The following is a 24,265-nucleotide window of genomic DNA, read 5'->3' as shown; positions in this document are numbered from 1 at the left end:
ACAAAGACAAAATCAACCAGAAGAGGAGGCAAAATTACCATGCAAAGAAAATTGCCATTGCTCACGTCAGGAAAAACCAGCGAGAGAAAATACGCGAATGGTATCAAGAAAACAAAGCTACTGCAAATGCGAAAAGACGTAAAAGATACAAAAACGACGATGCTTACAGGGCTTCCCAGAAGAAGCGAGTATCGGAAAGCACGACAAGGCACAAAAATCTTCTCAAAATGCGGCAATGGCTGTCCAATCGGATCAATAAAACAAAAAATTGTTTGCGATCATTAAGAAGATTCAAATTAGAGGAGTTTAGAGAAAAAAACAGAAAAGCTGCTCTAAAACGTTTCCAAATTCCAAAGCTGAGAGACGAAAATCTGCTCAGATCAAAAAAACGATTGGAGAAACCTACTATTAACATTTTGAATCAAGTGAGAAGTCAGCGAAGATATCACGAAAACAAAAATTCTGAACCCGAACTTTTAATCCAAAAATGGCGCAATTTTTTAAACGATTCCCCCTTACAATTTGTGTGCACCAGCTGCGAGCAGCTTTTTTCGCGTAAGCAAGTTGTCCAGTATTCGACTGCTCTTAATTCCATTGCTGCTATGCTCAACTCTAAGGTACAACTACCAAATGTTCGAAGTGTGGAGAGCAAACGATGCATATGTAAAACTTGTGACAAGAATCTCCGAAAAGAACGAATCCCCCCACATTCTGTTTTGAATGGTGTCGGTCTGAACCTAGTACCAGATGTGCTGAAAGAATTGAATTTAATTGAGGAAAAATGTGTTTCGAAGCGCTGCCTTTTCGTAAATATCTACGAGAAACTCGGTGAACAAGCGTGCTGTGCAAGTGGAATTGTAAATTTGCCCAATAGTTGCGAAAAAACAGTTCCGGAGATCCCCAGAGATATCTCGGACGACTTAATTCTTTTCAACTTTAAAAGAAGAATGAGCGATAAAAAACCCTACATAAGTATGTACGGTAAACCTAGTAAGGTTTTGAACGCAGCAAGAGCGTTGGTGGGAACCGATTTAATGAAATTATATGGCGTGTCCTTCAATGAAAATTGGTACCCACCTGTAATACAAGCACAGAATGGAGATGGCTACGAAGACATTGAAGTCAGCAACATTTTTTTTGAACAAATGGAAGATGAAGTGCTAACTGATGCTGACCCCAGTGATTATGAAATGGCGCATCACATCATGATACTCTTATTTTCAAAGAAAACCTTAAACCAGAAATAAATAAAGCCTTTTCGTACGCACCATGTGAAGGTTTTGATCCATTAGCTGTTTACCAGGATGAGCATTGCGAAGAACTTTCTTATCCATCGCTTTTTGCAGGACAAGCTCGCATGTCTAATCATGTTGTACCGCTCACCTATGGGGACTACTGCGCCATTGAAATGCGCCATAGAAATCGAATGTTTGCTAGACATGTTGAGAATATTTGTTTCAAAGTGAAAAAATTGCAAAGTCAACAGGTTTTTTCCAAAGCACATGCCGCGATGAAAAACGTGAAGGGGAAACCTCAAAATGCCGGACAACTGAAAAATGGAGGAGTTTTTGAGTTCCTAAAAACAAATAAGGGGTATGACTTCCTGAAAAATCAACGACTCTCGCAGCCTTATTTCGCGAATTTGAAAAAAAATTGCATGGCGTGGGCACGGCAGCTGGGAAAGGCTACAATTTTTCAAACCTTATCAATGCCAGAGGCCCATTGGCCTGACCTACTTCGTATTTTACATCAGTTGTTATATCCAAATTCTGTGCCGCTATCTGACGAAGAACTACTGAGTTTGCCTTATGAGGAGAAATTGAAACTCATTAGAAGTGATCCAGTAACTATTGTTCGATTTTCTGATCAAAAGGTGGCCTGGTTTCTGGCTAATGTTCTGCAAACGGACAGCAGCCCAATTGGACGCGTAACTGATTACTTCGGTTGCGTTGAAGCGCAGTACAGAGGATCCCTTCATCTTCACATAATGTTGTTTGTCAAAGGTGCTCCTGATATTAGGTACAACGACGATCAAACAGTTGGTGAATACATCGATAAATGCGTTTCAACTTCACTGACCATGCAGCCAATAAACGGTGTTCAAATGTCTCAACAGGAGCAATTGATGCTGCAAAAGTATCAGATGCACTCGCACAGAAAAAACTGCAGTGGGAAGTCTATTTCTTGTCGATACGGGTTCCCCAAACCGCCTATGTCAAAAACTACTATACTGCGACCCCTTCCCAAGGATACAGATGAGAGAATTTTGAAGAGCCTACGCGAAAAACATCAACATGTAATGCAACTCGTCAAAGCACTACCTCGAGGTGCTGCCTGTACCTACAATTTTAGCGATTTTCTGAAGCTTTGTGGTCTAACTAGTGAACAGTATCTGCTAGTTCTCAGAAGCGCACTTGATAAGCCTGCCGTCTTCCTTGCTCGCCAGCCAAATGCTGTGATGGTAAATGGGTACTACCCTCTTATATTATTGATGTGGCAAGCGAACATCGACACTCAATATATAATTGATATATACGCTGTGATAATGTATATTACTGCTTTTATGACTAAACCAAACAAAGGAATGAGTCAATTGACTGAAAAGATGAAGCAACTTATTGCAGCTGATCCTTCTGGATGTTCGTTTAAAAACCTACATAAACTTGGAAATGCCTTTGTGCGGGGAAATGAAATTGGAATTCAAGAATGTGTTTGCCTTCTTCTTAGACAGCGCTTTGTGTACACTACACGAACGGTAGTTTTCATCAACACTAGTCTCATTGAACAGCGTAGTTATCGACTGAAGTCAATGGAAACCATTGAAAAGATGGAAGATAGTAATAACAATATTTATGAGACCAATCAGCAGATGAGGTATGTTTTGAGACCCGAAACATTGGAAAATGTTTGCCTCGCAGTTTTCATGTCCAAATTTAGAATGTATTACGGTGAAAGAAAAATGAGGCAACCTCAAAACCCTCTTGAGTCCAGTGACAGAGAATCAGATAGCGAAGATTCTTTTGGCAATCTGATCAAACTAAAAGATGGATCTCAAGTTCAAAAAATTAGGAATCCGGGAAGCTACAGAATCATCCGATCAGTTGGTTTTGGCATTCTCAGAGAACGAGAGGCTTATTTCCGTGAACAGTTATTGTTATATTGCCGCTATCGCTCGGAAGAGGATTCCGCTTTATTGAACGGTTGCACAACTTTTGAGGAAAGATATAGTAAAGTTAAAACTGTTGTCGAAAATAATAGAAAGAATTTTGAACCTTTCAGAGATGACATCGAAAAGGCTCAAATTTTTCTCAATGAACTTCCAAACAATTTAGAGCTGATAAATGTTGCTGCCCCAAATATGAGGTGTTTAGATGATTTTGACGCCTGTCAAGATCTTGATCAAGGCCGAGAAGTCATATCACACCTTAAAGATTTACCGAATTTTACCGTTGAGAACATTCCGTGTTTTATGAAAGAAGAGAAATTCCTGGAGCTGGTTGCCCTGTTGAATAGTGAGCAGAAAAGTTTCTTGCTCGAAATTTTGAACTACGAAAGGAAGCGTCTAGCAAAATCCAGTGTAGAAAAGATGTACCCTTTTTTGTCAGGAGGTGCTGGAACGGGCAAAACGTTACTTGTCAAATGTCTTTATCAGTGCCGATAACTTGTGATCTCGGTTCAGATTGCACGAACTAACCAAGATAATTAGACAGAATGAGCAGGATTGGTGTCAACTTCTTAACAGACTGAGAGAAGGAAATCTGACTGATGCTGATTGGGATGTACTTAATAGTTTAAAAAACAATCAAATTCCTGATGGTTCTTTGCGTATCTGTGCGATTAGGAAAAACGTTGAAGCTTGCAATGCTGATGTAGTCAGTCGTTTCCCGGATCAAAAGTTTGAGGCAATAGCTACGGATAGAGTCAAGGATCATGCCCTTGATGAGAAAAGCTACCAGTCAATCCTCATGCGGCTGAAGTCTCTGCCATCCTGTGACACTGGTGGACTTCACTATTGTCTTAACTTAGTTCTCAACCAGCCCTACATATGCTCACCGTTAACGTCAGCAAAGAGGATTCCATTATTAACGGAATGCTTGGTTACCTTCGAAAAATTGAGTTCTCTAATTGTCTTCCGTGTACCTTATTTGTTGAGTTTCCAAACGACAAAAGTATTGGAGTTTACCGTAAAAAGTTTTATCAGACGAGATATCCAAGTGAAACAGGAAACAACTGGGTGCCAATTAAGAGAGTCGTTCAGCAGTTCTTAGTGCCTAAATCGAAGTACAGCAAAACGACAATGAGAGTTGAAAGGTGTCAATTTCCTTTAGAGTTCTGCGCTGCAACCACAATTTGCAAGTACCAAGGAAAATCAGCTCAAAGTTTAGAAATTGATCTGTCAGGGTATGCATTCAAAGGTGGTGCATACACTGCTCTGACTCGTTGTGTTACTAAAAACGGAAATTCAATTATTGGGGAACTTAAGAATAAGCATGTGTTACCTTCAAAGGATGTTATTGATGAAATGAAGTTACTACGAACTGAAAAACAATTTGTTTGTTCTTTACCTTTACCCAATCCCTCAAAAACTGCATTGAATTTAGTTTACCATAATGTTCAAAGTATTTGGTTACATTTCAAAGTTATCAAAACGTCTGCTATTTATCAAAAAGCTGACATTATTTTTCTCTGCGAGACGTGGTTAAACGCTTTTGATGATACCAAAAATTATCAGCTGAATGGATTCCATTTACATCGTTTTGATCATCCTGTTGGCTCAAAACGCAATCACGCTGGATCGATCGTGTATATTCGCTCAAATATTCGGGTGAATACAATTGAGTCGTTCTTTTTTGGGCCAAATCGTAATTCTCAGCTCATCAAACTCGACACTTTTTCGATGTTAGTCTTTTGTACATCTGTTCTTTTTACTACAAACGAAATTGACACAACGTTAAATGTCTTTTTCCATAATTAACTGGGTATTCCTTCTAAAATTCATATACTTCGAAATAAATGAATAGAAGCAAAATAGAAACAGAAGGAAACGATCGAAGGTGGAACCGATTGATATGTAATTGTTTCTTTTTAAATTATTTAATCTATTAAATGTTTCTAATATATTAATCATACAAAACATTGTGGAACCAGAACAACTTTATACTATTAGATAACATATATATATATATATATATATATATATATATATATATATAAATGTATGTTATCTAATAGTATAAAGTTGTTCTGGTTCCACAATCATTTCGCATTTTCGCAATAATTTGTAGAATTTTTGTCTGAGTTAGTTAAGTTTACTTGACCATTTTCTAACTAATTATTTTTATTATCAACGTGGTGAATTATTTTACTAATGATAGCTCCAATGTTTGTAGGCGATTCCTCTTTGTCCATCATCGGCCACAAAGTGACTCAAACAGCTTACAGAATTTCAAAGTTGCCTTGGTTAGACAGCTTTGTACCTTCAGACCTGACGTATTGGTTGGAGACTTCAATGTTGATCTATCTAAGAAAAATTGGCTAAGCAAATTGATGACCGACTGTAATTACTACCTACCCTACAATCAATCAACAACAAATGACAACACATGCATCGACGCTGTTTTCCTTTACAATCAATTGCAAAACTCGGTCAATGTCTCTGTTCTCGATGAAGTGTTTAGCTTTCACAGGCCTATTTACTGTAAATTCTCCATGCTTGCTTGAGTCCAAAACTCTTCCTTTTGTTTATCAAAATCAGTAAGATGTTCAAGTATCCATTAACATTCAATTATATTTGTTGAATTAAAATAGTTCGTTAAAACTTTCGTCTTATAATCAAGTAGACGTATTTGAGAACGCAGGTTTGGTTTATTAGAGCACAGGTTTGGTTTATTTGATTTATTTGAGCTGGGAGTTTTTTTTGTTCACATGCGGCAGTTTAAATTCGATGTCCTGTTGCCATTTTTGTGTGAAATCGTTTTGGCTTCTCTAGGCGAGCTTCACTCGTCTCTAATTCTGCTCAGTGCTTTTATATACTTCAGTTGCCCAGCAAAGCAATTGAAAATGAACAGAGTCAGTATAGAAGATCAAAGTCACAAATAGAAGCGGGATGAAGCCCAATATTAGATGCCCGCTACTTGAACTTTGTTCTCATGAATTTTAGTTACCATGTCTAGTGCTTACTGGATTGGTATTGATACTAGCCCCTGTAGCCTCTCACTAAGAAAAAGGAGTTTGTTCAACTACGAATTGGCATCAAAATAATTTGAACTTAAAAATGTTTTTGTACAAAATCATTGTCATTAATTTCTCTTCTTTCTATCTCAGTAGAGTTATGGGAATCAACAGCGGCTATTTTCCGGCAATCTGCCGGGTATGTTTTTTTTGAAAAATTGAATAACTAGATTGTAAACTTTATGCAATTCTTGGGAATCTAGATTCTCTTTTCAGGATGACGAGTCAGAACGAAAATGCATAGGTTCATACGGATCTTCATGTTCTATTCCATGTCCTCCAGGACTATGGGGTGAAAACTGTGCTGAAAGGTGTGATTGCATCCACAATGTTGAGGGTACAACCTGCAACCCTGTCAATGGAAGGTGTGAACAATGTGTGAATGGATTCACAGGGGAGAAATGCGAAAGAAGTTGTCCACAAGGAATGCATGGTCAGGGTAGGTGTCCATTTACAGCCTCGTAAATTTTAACAGGTTAGGGTGAGTAGGTTTCATGTTCTTGCTACGTTGCGAGAATTTTCCAAAATGAAAGATTTTTTAGCTACTTATTGCCTAGACCTCTGTGTCTTTTTGTGATCCTTAAGATTGAAAAATGTCATTTTCAGATTGCGAAAGAGTATGCCCGTGCAAAAATGGGGGGTTCTGTCTCGATCCCCATCTCTACTACTCCAACACAACTGCCAATGCACCACTTTGCCTGTGCCAGCCCGGATTTACTGGACAGCTTTGTGAATTGCACTGTGAACCCACCCACTTTGGGCTAAACTGTGGCCAAGAATGTCAATGTGAAAACAAGGGTATCTGTAACACTGTGACTGGAAGTTGCACATGTCCAAATGGCTTCTACGGAGGGAAGTTAGTACTCAACAGAATACCGATGCAAAAGCTGATTACTTTTCTATACATAAATGTTTACCTGGTTTAATTCAATGCAATTTTGCAACAAGGTAGTAATCAGTTACAATAAGAGAGAAATGAACTTTGTTGATGTAGTCAAGTTAATCGAATATGACTTGTGGGGTTGGGCAGGTAGAGTGTATTTTTGAACAGTGTTTATGCTCTTAATTTGATCCATTTTAACTATTGTGAACAGAACCCATCTCAAATCCAACTCGTCATTTTGGTGATGATCCGATCTTTAGAGTTGCTATAATTATTTCTGTTCACTGTGCTTTCCAGGTGTGAATACAAATGTACGAATGGGCGTTATGGTCCCTACTGTGGACACAGCTGTCTGTGTCGAAATGGGGGCAGCTGCAATGAGAATGGCCGATGTGTATGTCCTCCAGGATTTAAAGGTCCTATTAATTAATATCGTCTTTTGGAAGATTTCATTTTGTGTTGTGACAGTGTAATAATCGTTGTTTCAAACTACTGGACGCTAAGATAATCCTACTGCTGATTTTTTCTTGCAAATGAGATAATTAATATATATTATTAATTTTTCCTTCATTGCCAACTGTTTTGCCAATTCTTCCTTTGAAGGTCTTCGAGTTTGAGCATGAACAATTCGTCTGTAAAAAAAGTTACTAAAAGAAATGTTTTAGAGAAAAGTTCATATGAATTTAAAGTTGAAAAAGATCTTCTTTGTCCTGCGTGACAACTCGATAAAAAGTTGGCCTCTTAACCTGGGCCGCGAAGATTTGACTTTGAAGTTTGGTAAATTTTAATGCTGTTTTCGTCAATAAAACTTTACTTTTGTATCCGAACTGAAGTTGGTACATTAGAAAAGCTTTTATATATAATTTCCGTAGTTTGGTGTTCTGGTCATTTTGGGTCTCTAGTTCAATGCAAACAATCAAAGATTAAGCTCTACTAGAGGACGGTGTCGAAGCCGGTAAAATCAGAACCTGTTATTTTGAAAACTGATATGTTCATTTGGTCTTTCTTTTTGAATGCTATCACTTAGATATATGACATCTCAATAATGTGACAAAACAATAAAAAGAATATCAAAGAACTGAAAATGTCCATTTTTCGAAATTTTTTGTGAAAACTTCTTTTATTAAAGCCGAAAGGCCGTAACCTTAAACGTTAAACCGCAATAATCATTCAATTTTGATCCATTAGAAGGACTATGTGACCTGCCTTCGTTGTACTTAAGCTACTAGTTGGCCAAATAATGAGCAAAATTGGCAAAGCTCAATAATCTCTAATCTATTTTATCAAGTATTTATAAGAGTCAAAACCAGCATAAGCTCTTGTTAAAAAATTCATCATTAAGCTTTGATTTTAATTTTTCTGTTCTGTTTTAATTATTGAATAAAAAATGCTAAAATACCTTTAAATCAGACAACGACTTCTTATTATTTTGACTAAAAAACGATTAAACGAAAGCTTGCCTTTCTATTGCTGTTTGTCGGTTGGAACACGTAATTGCTCCGAGTGTTATTCATTTGGATAATTTTTAAAAAGTCAGTTTATCAAAAATAAATGATGCATTTTGAATAACTTCGTGTTTAACTACATGTTTTTTAAATGATTCAATAAAGAGTGAAAAATCTGAGTCATTGTATAGATATGGCATTTCTGAACTATGAAAGTATTTCAGATTTTTTCACACGTAAGTGGTGAAGTTTGGATAGTTAACTTAAGTGTTTTTGTGTTTTATTAATTGCTCTCAAACGAAGTTGGTCTTTGTTGGTCTTTTTTATGCGTTTCTTCGCTTGACACATTTTTCATCTGACCCATTTGACTTTTCGTCCTTAAAAACGGGATAAACAGGTAGCGCCCAAGGGGCATTAAGTCTAATTAGAGCCGCGTTTTGTAGTCCCTCAGGTACTAATTGTGATGAACCTACCGGGAAGGCCGTAGTTTAACCTTAAAAGGTCATTTTGAGCCCAAAAATGTTGCAATTTTTTGTTTTTTTTTGTCATTTTTCGAAATTTTTATTGGACCAGCCTAAAATTGAGGCTGTCTAAAATTCATAAAGGTCTTTTGTTTTTTTTGACATTTTTGTCATTATTCAAGTTTTTCCAAGCTCAGGATCCTGAACACCACCTTAAGAGTTTGATAATAAGTTACGGAAAAATTTTTGTTGTCCATGGAATAGTTTTCAACTTTTTAATATCACAAGTTTTTTTTAAATTATTTGTCATATTTGAAGTCATTTATTTCTTTCAGCTCTAGGTGTCAAGGAACCTCCTCTAGGGTTTCATAATAGGTTACTGCCTAGTTTCTAGTGGTAGTCGAATGGTCTCAACATTTTAACATCACGAGTTTTAGCATGTATTTTTAACATTTATTTTTCGACGTTTATTTTTCATTTTTCACGTCTTTTCAGACGCAGGGGCCAAAGAACCTCCTTAATGGTTTGATAAAAAGTTACTAAAAGAATTTTTTTGCCTTGGGGTAGCTTTCAATTTTTTAATATGACAATTTTAGCAATTTTTTTTATAAAACTTGCATTTTTTCAGGTTTTTTTGAAATTTTTTGTCGATTTTTAGGTTTCTCGAGGCTCGAGACTCAAACAGCCTCTTTTAAAGTTTGACAATAGGTTACTGTATATTTTCTAAATGTAATGGAATTTTTTTTCAAGATTTCAACACCAAGAATTTGAGCATTTTTTAAAATAAAAACTTGCTTTTTTTTCATTTTTAAATTTATTTTCTTTATTCAGGATTTTCAGTTTAACAGAAAATCTGCGCTTGGGTTTGCTTATTAGTTACTGGAAAATGTTTTTTGGCCATGGATTAATTTTCAAGTTTTATTATCACAAGTTTTAGCAGTTTTTTATGCATTTTTCATTTTTTAAGTTTTTTTTGAAATTTTGTCATTTTTTTTAGGTTTCTCCTGCCTAAAGAGCCAAGGAACCTCCTCTAGGGTTTGATAATATGTTACTGCATTTTTCTAGATGTAATTAAATGTTTTTCAATATTTTATTTCACGAATTTGAGCATTTTTTTAAAAAAATTTTGCAATTTTTTTCAAGTTTTTTTTAAATATTTTTGATTTTTTTTTTGAATTTCCTGGCACACGGGGACCAGGGAACTCCACTATTTTTTTAATAATAAGCTGCTGCATATTTTCTAGAAATAATGGAACGGTTATCAATATTTGAATGACTCGAGTTTCATCAATTTTTTGATAGAAATTAATTTTTTTTTTCAAATTTTCGAAAAAATGAATATCATATTCACGTTTATGGACCTTTTTGAGCCAGTGAAACTATTTAAGGCTTGAAATAGGGATACTGAATAGTCTTGTGAGACAATGAAATTGTTCTGAAAATATTATTATCAAGAATTTTAGCAAGTTTTCGTTAAAAATTGCAATTGTTTTTAAAATTTTTGAATCTGTTTGTCCTTTTCTGAGTATTTTTGCTGAATTGCTGAATTTTTTTTGCCCCATTAGTCTTTTTCATGCAAATTTCGTTGGATCGATTTTTGGTTTTACGTTGTGACTTTTTGTCCTCAGAAACGGGATGGGCAGGTAAAACAGGTAATTAAGTCGCTGAGCACCTCTTTTAGAGCTTTATTTTCCCTAGTGTGCAATTCACCTCAGCTGCTGAGAAGGCATAAATTCATGTAGAGGGGCAGTTTTTGTCGTTTGGGCCCCTCGTGGATCCCATTAGCTAGCCAAGGTAGCACGCCTAAGCCCAAGCTAGCTACCACTAAAACCCTGTTGGCCGGGCGTTTGAGAGCAATTCTCCCGACGTTAGTTGGTTATGTTATTTATGAGCAGAAACAATAATTTTCTTTTGATGAAAGAGGTGTATCGGGGAATTTTTTCCGGTATTTTATGTTTCAACATAATAGGACACAACTGTTGAATATACTTTTTGTGGTTAAAACTTACTGCGAACAATTTCCTGTGAGATTGATATAGAAACGAGTTTTAGCATAATTTACGTAATTCAAATGGAATCAGTCTTGTGATAAATGAAGCTTGAAAAGGTCAGAAGGAGTAATCCAAGCCTATTTTCTTTACAGCCGCAAAACGAATTTTGTCTTTCTGAGAATTCATTGAATTTTTGGCTCAACAAAACGAAGCCAGGCAAACAAAGATCCCAATTCCCAAATAAGTTTAGATATTTAAAACGCTTATCGAGATTCTAAAGTAAACGTCAATCTTTCCGAAAATCGTAGAGTTTCACAGCTATCGGAAGCTCATGATAGTTTTCTTAATACGCAAATTTTTAAGGCTTCGAGACTAGTTTTAGTTCGGAGAAGTTTTCTTTCAAATATGTTTCATCAAACTCCGTTCAACTGGCTTACCAACCCTGGATTTCCGTCAATATCAATGAAGTTAATGGTTCGCAAAAACGGTGAGAGCAACTTTTCACGCCTTTTCACCCATTGTTTGGATGTTTTTATGACCGGGTATATGATTCCCACGTTTCCATGCTGCCGCGAATTGAAACGGATATTGATGCCAAGAATTGCTCTCGGTAGTCACCCCGGTTTTCATTTTATAACAGGAGCTCTCTGCGAGGAACGCTGTCCACCTGGTCACTTTGGACCCGGATGCTCCTCTTCCTGTTCTGATCATTCACAGTGTGCTAACGGAGCCAAATGCCATTTCCAGAGTGGGCACTGCGACTGCTCGGGTGTTATTGGGTTCACAGGTGACAGGTGTGATGAGAAGTGTGATCAAGGGTGGTATGGTCACAATTGCTCAAACATGTAAGCAATTGCTCTTATTTTTAGCATTTCATTAGAGAAACTAGCACCTTAAATAGGCCCTGTTTACTTAGCTTGTTTACTTACGTGAACACAAATTAATTTAGAGCATTTTTATAGCGCACTTCGTTCTATTCTTTTGTAAATAAATTTGTTTTCTTTTGTGCTGTTCATTTGTTCATTATGATGACGACACTTAAATTTTCTGCTCTCATCTCAGCTAAAAAATAACTTTGAGGCTGCTTAAAAAACATGGGTGATTATTATGAAACACATAAACTCATTCATAATTAGGTAGAAACAAACTATACAATTTTTGTTCCGACCCCTCTTGAAGAGGGAAGAACAATATACTCAAATGGGTTTTTTTTGTTGAGACAATTTTGACCGATCGATATATACATCGTAGAGAGTTGTGAGTGCTATCATTAAAAAGCTCGCCCAGCGTAGAATGTGGTGGTTTAAATTTTTGCGAATATTAGACCAATTTGCGTTATTTTTATTCATATTTTCCGGAATTTTTGCCTAAATTTTTGTCAATTTTGCTAAAATTTGTAAAAATTGCTCACAATAGTATTGTTAATTTTATTTTCAAAGACAAAAAAGTTTTGTTGACTGTTTTGATTTAATTTTTTTGACTAAAATTTTTGCTAAAATTCAACCTTTTTCAAAAATTGCTCGAATTATGTTTCTTTAGACTACTTTGATTAAATTTGCTGGAAATACACACCCAAAAATAACTAACACGGTCTTGGTAAACTACAAAGGGAGCTAGTCCTACTTCCACTTCCATTGAGAGGACTCAGGAATAAATAATTTTGCCGTTTTTTGCTAACTTTACTCTATGATTATCAAAAACGCAGTAATTGTTTATGATCTTTTAAATAACAAATTATCTGTATCTATGACATTCGAAAAAATTGAGTGTTATTAATGGAAGAGCAACCATAGCAAAGCTGATTTTGGTCCAATCTTGGATTGTTACAATCCAAAAATAATTCGGATTGTGATCAGAGTCGGTCTCTATTCTTAAAAAAATTTTGATATTTTTAAAGTTAATTAGATAACAGAACAATTCAAATCAAAGCTCACTGATGATAGGTTCAACTGGTTTCCTAAGCAGTTCCAAATTTTTGTAAGTAGTTTCTTTACTCGAAAGATTATTGTCGTTTTGACTTTTAAAATTGTTTGATTTTTAAATTAACAATGGCTTATTGAACTTTACCACTATTTTTCTCTTAATTTGGTCAATTTTTAGCTTAGTGTTAGCGAAGAAAAAACTTCTTCTCTCCTTTCTACTGAAATAACTGTCGATCTTTTTTTGCAGTTTTAAGCGTTAAATATGGTTTTTTGGCTTTGATACTACTAGACCAATGTTTTTATTTTTAGGCGTTTGCTCATTTTTCATGTTTTTGTCACATTGTCGCATTATTTACAGTTCACATATTACACTATTGGCTTTAATAATAAGGCTCAATTGAACATATTAAATTCTTTAAAGACATAGATTATGGTTTTAAGGGCTTCGACACCCCTTTCTCGAAGAATTTAATTGATTTTTTTACGTGTCTTTAACTGTCGTTTTTCCTTTGTTCTCTTAGTCGTATGGAATTTCCTGGATAATGAATAAGCCTATATTCTGATTTGAGTAGATATCTGATGGCTTTTTTGACTTCGAAAAAAATTGTCTCCAAAAATTTAAAAAAAATTCATTTAGCATTTTTGTTCTTTGACTATTTATTAACTAGTCTCGTTAATTACAGGTTACACATGGCATTCTTGTCGGCGAGGGCATGTGCAAGTGTACAAAATCTATTGTTTTCAATGAAATCGTTTTGAATTTACTGACTTCGACACGGACTTTTTGCAAAAAAAAGTAAACTAATTTTTGATTTTTGTCTAAGTTTGACGTTCATTTTTTAAACTTAAGACTTCCTCTGATTAACTACAGGTCTCAAGCGCTTCCTTTGAACGAATAAACGAACCTAATTAATTATTTCATTTTATAGCTAATGGTTTTCAGGATTTGGAAAATAATTGTTTTCGAAAAATTCGAAAGTAGTACTTAGTTTTGCCTTTTTTCTCCTTTGTGTACATGTTACCTATTCTCATTAATGAGAGGTCACGTACTACATTTTCGGTGTTCAAGGAAAGATCAACTGAATATATTTTGAGGGGAAAATATGGCTTTTCTGCTTCTACAGCGTTTTCTCGCAAGTCTTGATTGAATTTTTGTTTGTATTCTCTATTTGTTTTCCTTTTTGTGACCTCATAAAAATTTGAATAATAACAGGTATTAATGCTTTCTTATAGAGGCATAGGTGGTGATAAACGTAATGGATGTTTTCAATTGCTTTCAAATGGTTTTCCTTACTTTGAAACTAAATGTTTTTGAAAATATAAGCCAATTTTTATCTTTTCTGTTTGTTTTTGTTCTTTTTTGTCTAATTATTACCGAGCTTTATTATGGAGTGATCCCATATCTTTTCTATTGAGCTAACATTTATTTTGTGTAGTCTCAGTTTCATCTTACACTATTTTGACCTTGTTTATAAGTTTTTTTTTCAAAAAATGGATATAGAATTTTTGATGTAATTAACGTTTGTTTTTATTGTTGTTTGATTTTGTTGTTCGTTTGACTTGGTTTCCTAATAATGGCTGATCTCGCCAATCTAATGCGGCTTTTTTTACTCTACTGAGTTATTTGCGTTGGAGGCGATCTTTTTGTTCATACACATTTTTTTTGAAAAATACTTGAAGTTTTGGGGGTTTTCTATCTGTTCCTCATTTGGTAGACATTTATTCTGTCTGACCCATTTAATTTTTCGTCCTCAAAAACTGGATAAACAGGTGACGCTGGGAGGGCATTAAGTTCTCTTAGAGCCGTACGCCCAACCAGTGTTTAAGAATGCGATTCATAAAAACTGTTTTGAGGAGACAATTTCATGGCGCAAAGGTTTCTTAATCTTGATGAAAATTTGACCCAGCAGTTACCCAATGCAAGCATCTCGGGCACCATCTGGATACTACAGAAGCCAACCGCTCGCCGGTCGTTTGAGAGCAATTTGCGCAACGTTAGTGGGTCATATTTTTAATTTACACTTTAGATTTACTTAATTGTTTTGGAGTGCTGTTTTTAAGGGTTTTCTTTGCTTTAAGGATAGAGAATCATTTGTCATCAAATCCAAAGGCTTCTTTTATCTATGAGAGGGTTTTTTATTTTTCTCGAGCACTGGACGCAACTATTGTAGCCGTGCGCAAAAATTTCGCTTAAACGATTTGTCTTTTCTAGTGACTTTTTCTCGCTTGGCTTGTGTGTGGTCGTAATCAAAGTCACATTCACGATAAGCAGCTGATCTCAATTGGCGACAACATTTCAATGAAATATGCTCTGATAATGGTACCATTTTTGAATTTAGATTGTGTAGTAAGCCCCAATATCACCATTTGTGGCCTAATAATGAGCTTTATGCCACCTGCCCCTGGGCACGGGCTGCAAGAGAATCGAGCCCCGACACTAGTTTTTTTGAGCAATTCATCCATTGTTAGTCGGTTATGTTTTGATAGTTCTGTAGCTTTGTTAGCATACCTCGCCAAAAGAACTTTTTTTTACAAAATTTTAGTTCTGTCATTAAACTATAATTTCAGCTGCCCTTGTCTGAATGGAGGTCAGTGTAGACAAACTTCAGCTCATGTGGAGTGCCAGTGTCCCAAAGGTTACACTGGACACTTCTGTGAGCGACAGTGCACAACTGTGGACTCTGAATTGGGTGATCCCAATTGCAATGCTCTTTGTCCGTGCAGGAATGCAGGTACTTGCACGGGAATGGGAGGAGCTTGTGAATGCAGGAATGGATTTTTTGGAAATCTTTGTGAGAAGACTTGTCCTGAAGGTTTGTTGACGTTTTGGTTTCAAGTTATTTTTTGGATAATTGACGTAAATATTGAGCTCAGTTAAAGTAGAGTTACTGCTTTTAGAAATTTTTTGACATAATTTTCTTGACATTTTTTAAATGACCATATTGATCAAATCTAACTTTCGGACCTTTGGAATATAATCTCCCTCATGTTTTTTGTGCAATTGGGTGTAGGCGAGGGGATTCGTGCTCCGTATCAGTCAGCGGTAAGCTATATGAAAACTCAGATACTAGATAACTAATGCGAGGGTGGGGAGACGAGTAACGTTCTTGGGGGGTTTCAATAATAGAAAAGATCCAGGGGCTCCAGCAGGGTCGCTATCAATTTTCCTCTGTTAGGTACATGGGGTCCTAACTGTGCGAGGGAATGCGAGTGCAAGAACCGGGGAGTGTGTGACTCACGGACTGGAAAGTGCCTCTGCCACCCCGGCTGGCTGGGTGGAAAGTGTGAACTGGCTTGTAATAAGGACAATTGGGGCCAAGACTGTAAAGAAAAGTGCCACTGTCAGAATGACGGCTTGTGTAGCAGGTACGGAAATGCCAACAATACATTATAAATTATCTTTTACTCTAATTTTTAATGAAGCCATGGTTCTTGTTTCGATAAATTGCTGATCGAAGCATTTTTCACCAGCATCACTACATTAAGTATATTAGAATGAGCAGTTCATTTCATGTTTTCTGCATATTAGCGGCTTGATTTCAAATTAATTATCAATCATTAGACATCATTGCCAGCATTGCAGTTTTATGAACAGAACATCAGAACATTTGTTACTGAAAATAAATACCAAAATGCTGTTTGTTCGTGAGCGGAACTATGGATTAAAAGAGGAATTAAAAATGATGATTAAATGTGGAAAGGAAGTGAAACTCCATGGTGTCCACTCTTTTTTATCCTCATTTTTTTTTCGTGAATTTTACTTGTGGAAAATTTATTCCGCCACTAATCACAATTTCTAGTTGCGGAATAGTGTAAAACATCGACCTGAGAAAGATATCAGTATGATGTGACTTCAGGTTCAGTGGCGAGTGTTACTGCAAGTCTGGCTTTGAAGGGAAGCACTGTGAGAGAGTGTGTGAGAGTAAGTTCACCTATGGGCCAAACTGCCAGGACAGCTGCTACTGGTGTGAGTTTGGGTGCCATCCATCAACTGGAAGGTACAAGTTACTCTGAATCACATAAGTTCTTCTTCATTGTTTTTGTGACTGAATATTTATTTATGTCAAGAATTCAGATTTATTTGATTTCTTCGGCTATGGCTCTGTAAGCCCTTAGAATTTTGCTGAAAAATACTGAATTGATCCACATATTTCTGTACATAGACTGATGATTGCATAGTGAGATTTTTATAAAATGATATGGCTGTCCAAACCATTATATCATAGTACAGAAATAGAAACTCAAGTTTATACAAAATAAGTTAATTCGATTTAACCCGATTAATGATTTTTGTCATTAATTAAACCTTGAATCTAACATCCTATATGCAAGGGTCTCTTTCAAATTGCTCAAAATGATAGTTAAAAAGGTGGTGCTTAATTTTTTTCTCTTTTTTTCATTCTTTTTGATTGAGATTCAACGCTAAGCAACATGAGATAGGCTACGAGTTATGTATGAAGAGTGGTGGGATCGCTGAGGGCACCAGAAAGCGTTAGACAAAATGTAACATCAATTTTTTTACATTTTCTATCATTTCATCATATCTCTAATGCTTTTGCTCGCCATAATGTCACACCACTGTGATAAACTTTTTTAGATGCGGACACCAAAGTCTAAGGTATTATAATGCTAGAATCATAGTGCTCACACAAAGTACACTAATCTCGCAAAAGTAATTTATATCATATTTAGTCCTAAAATTGCTTAGATATTTTATAGTGTTGGTAGTCTTACTTTTATTACCTAACTTTGTTTTTTCCTTATTTTCAGAAAAGTTGTGAACTTAATCTCAAAACCATCAGAATTTGATGCCATGTAAAACTGCAGTAAATGAGCAAATGACATTTCAGGTGCCTGGAACATGCAAGCGATTCTCAGAATGTGTGCAGTTCTGACTGTATGAATAATGGTTTCTGTGACATGAAGACTGGAGATTGTCTCTGCGCCCCAGGATTTCAAGGGCCCTCTTGTCAGTTTACATGTAAACCAGGTACGACAAGATAGTAATGATAATTAATTTTTGATTTTTGAATGCAAAATTTTTTGCCACGTGCGGCATTTTTACTTCTTTTTTCGTCATAATTGTTACCTTATAAGTCAAAGTGTGGTCTTTTTTGGATTCATCAAAGGGCAATCAAATATTTATTATAGATGCGATAATAGGTGTAAGCTGAGCGTAGCTATATTGGGTTGCTCCTGTTTTTTTTCCGTGCAACTAGCGGCCACTTTTCGTCTGAGTCATTTTTCGTTTTGTTCCAGAACATTTTTGTGCTTGACTTCTAGCATGCCTTTTGCGTAATAGACATTTCCTTTTCAAAAGATATATCACAAAGTTGTTAATGTCACTGAGTGATTCAATAAAGATTTTAGCCTCTTTCTCACAACTTGTTTTCAAAAAACATTAGTGATTTTTTCTGTCTCGCCTAGTTGTGCTATCACTTAGTTTCACTAATGAAAGCTCTTATTATTTGCTAATGAGACAATAAAGAATGCTGCGATTTCAAGTTTACCGTTTTTTTTTTACTTTCAATCTATTTATTTTCAAAAACTATTGATAAATTTTGCGTCTTTTTGTTCTACTCTTTATTTGTTGATTTTTCACTCACATTCATCAAGGGACCAGTCTACTTACTATGCAGATCAATCAGTGGTTGTGAACGAAGGTTGAAAATTTGATTTTATTGTATCATTTAAAGCTAATGTTTTCTTTGCCGCTGGAAATTTTTTTGAAAATATTAGCGAATTTTGCCCCTTTTTTTATTGTTTATTTTGTCTTATAATTTTGGCTCCATTATTTACAATGATCATCGTTTGTTGCTAATGGAGCATAAATGAATCTGAATATTATTTGAGTTCATACCTTCTGAAGAATTTAAACTAATTTCTTGGGAAAAAATATTCATGATTAGTGGATTTTTGAATCGTACTTTTTCTGTTGCTTTCATGGTGGTTTTGTTGCGTAGTCCTCAAAATTGTTGCTTAGCTTTTCAGTTGGGCTCAATTATGATCAATTTATTAACTTCTAGTTTTATCCAACGTTTTAACAAAATCAGATACCGTTTGTTTTCGAAATGTTTGTTTGAATTTTGTCTTGGTTTTTAGCTCTATTATGCTTCTTTCAGCAATTAGAACTGCTAAAGGACTATTTTTTGCTTTACTGTATGCTGTGGTTACGAATTTTAGCATGGAGTGTGTTGTTTTTTCTAACTTTTGGCGCCAATAATTTTGAAAAACTTTCTGATTTTTGCTCATTTTGAATTGTGTAATTGACTTTCACAAGTTCTGTTGTATTTTATAGTCCTTTTTTGTTAATTGATGCGCATATAGGATTATGTGCTGTTTGTTTGATTGTTTGTGCTTGACGTCATTTGTTGCGCATATTAGAGGTTAGTCTGTTTTGCCTAATTGCGTTTTGTATTTGAGTTACATTGTTTTTAAAGTCACTTGATACTTGGAACCCTATCCATGTCAGTAAAGGAGTTCTGCTGAATGGTGGCTGTTAAAAGCAAGAGTACAGAAGTGAACTCTCTATATCGAATAAGAAAGTTAGCAATGGTTTTAACAACCGCCGTCATCTTCGCAGCTGGATAATAATTTGTGCCTATTTTCTTTACAGTTCCAAGATTTGGTTTGTATTGGTGTGCTGTCGTTTGACAATCCCAAGAATTCGAATTGTATCGGTACTCTTTTTTGTACGATATTTTTACTTGAGTTTGAACTTTTCAAGCGGGATAAACAGGTAAAGTTCGACGTGCATGTTGTTGCAATAGAGAACCTCAGCTGGCTTTAGTAGCTTTTTAGGTGCTTATTGTGCTGAACCTTCCGAAAGGTTAAATTCACGCTGAAGAAGTTTCGCTCTTTTTGAGCCCTTTTTGGCAATTTCCGCCAATTTTTTGAAAATGTAGTTATTTCAAAGGTTGATCACAGTTCATATGGCTATTATGCTAGACGAAAGGTTTTTTACGCTAATGTATGTGGTTTTTTGTCGTTTACGCCAACTTTGACACCAGAAGTAGTTTTTGCTAATTTCTTCAAACTTTTTGAAATTTTATTGTAATTTTTCAGCAGTTCCCAATTTTACAGTGCAAAGATTTTAAAGATCTGGTTATGATTAATTATGGCAATTTTTTAAGGCTTGAAGATGGTTTGATGGACTGATTTTGCGGCACTTAATTGATTTTCATGATCTGTTTTTTATTGATTTTTTATTACTTTTTGCTAATTTTTTCATTTGTTTTAATTCTTTCAGGTGCTAGTCACCTGAAGTGACCAATGAAACAGTTTTTAGGCTTAAATTTGAGATAAGGGATAACTTTTGATGATCCAGCTACATTTTTGAGAATTTTAATTTCACATAGTTCAGCATAATTTTTGCTACTTTTTTTCAAATTTGTTCAAAAACTTTAGTTCTTTTTCAAGTTGTTTCAGTTTAAGGTGCAGTGAAACTTCTTTTAAGCTAACAACTATGGTATCGATTAGATGATAGATTTATGGAATGTATTTTGAAAGTTTTTCAAAGAATTTTAGGAACTTTTTGTCATTGTGAATTTGTTTTTTTTTCAGGGTTTGAATCCGTTTCTGTCCTATCTTTGGCTCATATATAACCTGGATTTATAATGTAGCCTGCAGGTTATTCATTTTTCTGATTGATTTTGTTTTTTTTCAATCGAATTTTTCAACACTTTTTTGTGAAAATTAACAACTTTTCTTAATGCCTGGTTCTCGAATCGATCTTTTTTAATAACAAAGAAAATGTATCTGAGGATACTAACACTAAAAATATTGAAAAAGATTTTTTAAAACTCTTGCTCTTACAAAAAAATAAATCTTTTGTAGTTTCCGCGTCTGCTTGTCGATTGTGTTCAGAAAGATAGCTATAAAGTGCCAATTTGTGTTGTTTTTGTTTTGAGTTTTTGTTTTATACTTATCAGTTCTCGTTACCTTAACAATGAGCGTATCTGCAATACAAATTCTGTTTTGATAAATCTCAATTTATGCAAATTTTTGTTGTTTGTTCTTGTCCTGCTTTGTGTTTTTACTTCTCCGATTGAAAGTTTATTTCGCTTTATTTCATTTTGCTGCTTTTTCGACATTTTGCCTGAAATCTTTTAGACTTTTCTAGGCTAATTTCATTATTCGCTCATTCTGCTCAAAATGACTTTAAGCTGCAGTTGCTCAACAAAGCAATCTAAAATGAACAGATTGGGTATCAAAAACGGACTTAAAAATATAAACGGGTGATAAACCAATAAAGTCCAATTTTAGATGCCCGCTGCTTGCAGTTTGTTCTTATAAGTTGTGTTATCATGTTTAATGCTTATTGGTTTTTTTTACTAACTCCTGTATTCTCTCATTAAGAAGCCGGAGTATGTCTAACAACAAACTGAAAGCAAAAAAGTTAACACTTTAAAAAGGTTTACTAATATATTCAGTTTTTTTTCATTTTTTCTTTTCTTTCAATCCCAATCTGGCTCACAAGAACCAATGGGGGCTATTTTCCGGCAATCTTTTGGGTTTGTAGACAGCAAAAGCCTTCAGTTGTGCATCGGAAACACCTGTTTAGTTCGGTATTCCTTTATAGATGTCAATAGTTACAGCATGTAAATCTTTTTGCAATTAATTCGTCAATCTGCCGGCTATGTTGTGTAAAATTTCAATCAAATACACAATTGTGAAGTCGGCAGTTTCTCAAAAGGTTTCTGTCAGACGACAAAACACTACGACGTGTTCTTAACATTTTGACGAAATCTGTCAGCTTCATTTTTGGTACTTTTTCTGAGAAAACAAGCCCTGTTGAAGAACTATTTCACATTACTTCCTTCTAACTAATTTTTGCTTTTCATGTTGTATTGTTGAGTCCGGGGACCCCCTATTGTTTTACTTCAAAAAAATTTGGTACGGTTGTTAACTGACTACGGATTCAGTAAAACGTTACGCCGCTGGTTCACAGTGTTTTTTTCAATGGTCTCGAACTCTCAACTTTCTTTGGAAATTCAACTGATTTATCCAAAGCACAAAAATCTTTGAAGTGATGATGAATACTCAACAAATGAGTTAATTGTACTCAACTGTTTTTAGCTGTAATTTTGTAACACTCAATCGAACTTTAGTATTTACATTAGATAATCAAGTAAATATTCGTTTTGACTTATTCATAACTATAAGTATTGGGTTCAAAAGGACTGAATAGGACGGAATTGAGGGACAAAATATCCCCGAGTAATTTGAAATTTAAACAAGGACATTGAAAATTGTAAACAGAGATAAACTGTATCAGGGAGTATCATAAACTTTATAAAAACACCTAAAATTGGGACCTTTAGGATTTTTAATTTGCTCTACGAAATTGCAAAGACCGGAAACTGCTCATTAGAACTTGACCTTAAAGTATATGACATTCAAACACCTAATGAGTCCATATAAACAAAAAAGTAACTAAATAAAAACGATATGCTCAATGAAACTTATTAGTTATTATGTCAAAATCGGAACATAGCCGAAAAATGGCGCAAAAATAAACGTCTTTATAAAGTGAAAATAGTAATTAGCTTAACTAGCTGAAAGGCAGTTTAAAAAGTTTTCCATTTTTTGGGACTTCATCTTCCCACTGAAAATTGACCTGGAAAGTCAATAAAATTAAATATTTTGCATTTTTTAGCAAAGAATCGAAGTTTACTGCACAGGGAGGACTGATTCATTCATATTAATCCCTTTTGTTGCCCATTACAGAATGCAATGAGGTTTAAAATAAAAATAAAATGATATCATGTTTCACATTAATAGTGGAGCTACAGGGTTTTTAAAAAACGTCAAAAATATGCTCTATTCTCAAGGTCACCCACATACGGAAAAAAACTTGAAACATAGTGGGCAAGCGTTAGCATTGTCAAGTAGCTTATGACTACACATGACAAAATTGGTTCTTAAAGTTGATCTAGTTGCCTTAACTACATAAAACTATCAAAAATCACTAAAAACGGCCAAAAAGTCACTGTTTGACCTCACTATACTGCACTTAGGTACGAAAGATAATAATTAGTTTAAAAGGCAATAATAGAGCAGCTCATTTTACACTGATTGAACAAAAAAGTTTTGATATTTTAATTTCTGTACTTCGACCTCAACAACTTTGGTTCCAAAAGATCTTTCCAATACCGAAAAATTTGGTGCCTCGGGCGTTAGGTTTTGCGATAATTGCAAGAACAGACTTTTCAGCGATTTGGAGGGAAATTACGAAACAATCGAGAATATTAATTGTTGGCTTTGACGGCTGTTATTTTGTTTCTTGTCCACAACCCTACTGAAGAAACGAAAAAAAAAATTCACAACGTTCCAGATTTCAGGCACACTAGTATCATAAAATTGTTTTATATCATTTCCTTTGATCAGGTTTCTATGGTGTCGACTGTGCCTTGAAGTGTGACTGTCCCGATGGAGTGCCATGTGATCCTAAAAGTGGAGCGTGTGACTGTCCCCCTGGCAGAATGGGACTAAGTTGTGAAACTGACTGCCCAAAGGGGAGGTCAGTGACTCCATATTTTTCAGTCAAATATTTGATGTGACAACTTTAGACTTCTTTCACAGAAATTGTATCACGCTCTTCATGTCCGTTAAAATCTCTACGATGATAACTGATGTACACGCAATTCTTAAACCCATGACTATTTTTCAAGATTCATTATTTCATTTGTGGTCTCATTTTTGAAAATAGCCATGTGAAGATTACCCATTTTTTATATCATCCTTTGTCATGTTACGATAATAGGCACAAATTTTAAGGACTACAATATTTATGCTCAGTTGTTTAAAAATGTAGCAACATATTGTTGCTTTAATAGATATGGCAAGCATTGTGACAAATTCTGTGACTGCTCACACGGAGATCTCTGCAACCCTGTCACTGGGGTCTGTGACTGTACCAGACCTGGTTATACTGGACCCACTTGTGCTGATCTTTGCCCAGATGGCTTTTGGGGCGTCAAATGTAAAAACAGGTGAGGTACACTTTAAACTAGAGCACTGATCCTAATCTATTTTTTTAAGTTATTTGAGTTTCCATCAGAAATATCCGGAGATTAGGATTGCTCATCCACCTCCAATTTACACAACCCATAGAAAATGAGATTTATTAATAGCCGCGTCAGTGCAAAGAATTTGAATTGTATTGGGGCGCTGTCTTTTTACGACTCGGAGAGGAGTATTGGAGAAGTCCTTTTATTAAATCAAATTTATTGGAGTCAATTTTGGAGCGGGAAATGAAAAACGTGAAAAAATTTGGAGTGGTTTTGATGCTGAAAAAAATGAAGAGTGGAGCGAAAAAAAGAGTGTTTTT

General features: G+C 35.2%; 1 protein-coding gene across 2 annotated transcripts in view; it reads left to right on the top strand.

Annotated features, from left to right (window-relative positions):
* Positions 1 to 24,265, top strand: part of LOC142337719 (uncharacterized) — a 154,786-nt gene that overhangs the window by 53,333 nt on the left and 77,188 nt on the right. For both annotated transcript variants that reach the window (XM_075387179.1, XM_075387178.1), the window contains 10 exons: positions 6,448 to 6,670; positions 6,838 to 7,087; positions 7,412 to 7,530; positions 11,652 to 11,856; positions 15,502 to 15,746; positions 16,110 to 16,299; positions 16,791 to 16,931; positions 17,784 to 17,923; positions 23,323 to 23,455; positions 23,772 to 23,927. In XM_075387179.1, coding sequence (XP_075243294.1) covers positions 6,448 to 6,670; positions 6,838 to 7,087; positions 7,412 to 7,530; positions 11,652 to 11,856; positions 15,502 to 15,746; positions 16,110 to 16,299; positions 16,791 to 16,931; positions 17,784 to 17,923; positions 23,323 to 23,455; positions 23,772 to 23,927 — 1,802 coding nt within the window. The remainder of the gene's footprint in view (positions 1 to 6,447; positions 6,671 to 6,837; positions 7,088 to 7,411; positions 7,531 to 11,651; positions 11,857 to 15,501; positions 15,747 to 16,109; positions 16,300 to 16,790; positions 16,932 to 17,783; positions 17,924 to 23,322; positions 23,456 to 23,771; positions 23,928 to 24,265) is intronic.

This window comes from Convolutriloba macropyga, chromosome 4, assembly GCF_964194025.1.
Source record: "Convolutriloba macropyga chromosome 4, txConMacr16.3, whole genome shotgun sequence".
NCBI lineage: Eukaryota > Metazoa > Xenacoelomorpha > Acoela > Convolutidae > Convolutriloba > Convolutriloba macropyga.
Note: the sequence above shows the minus strand (reverse complement) of the source record. Positions and strands in the feature narration are given on the sequence as shown.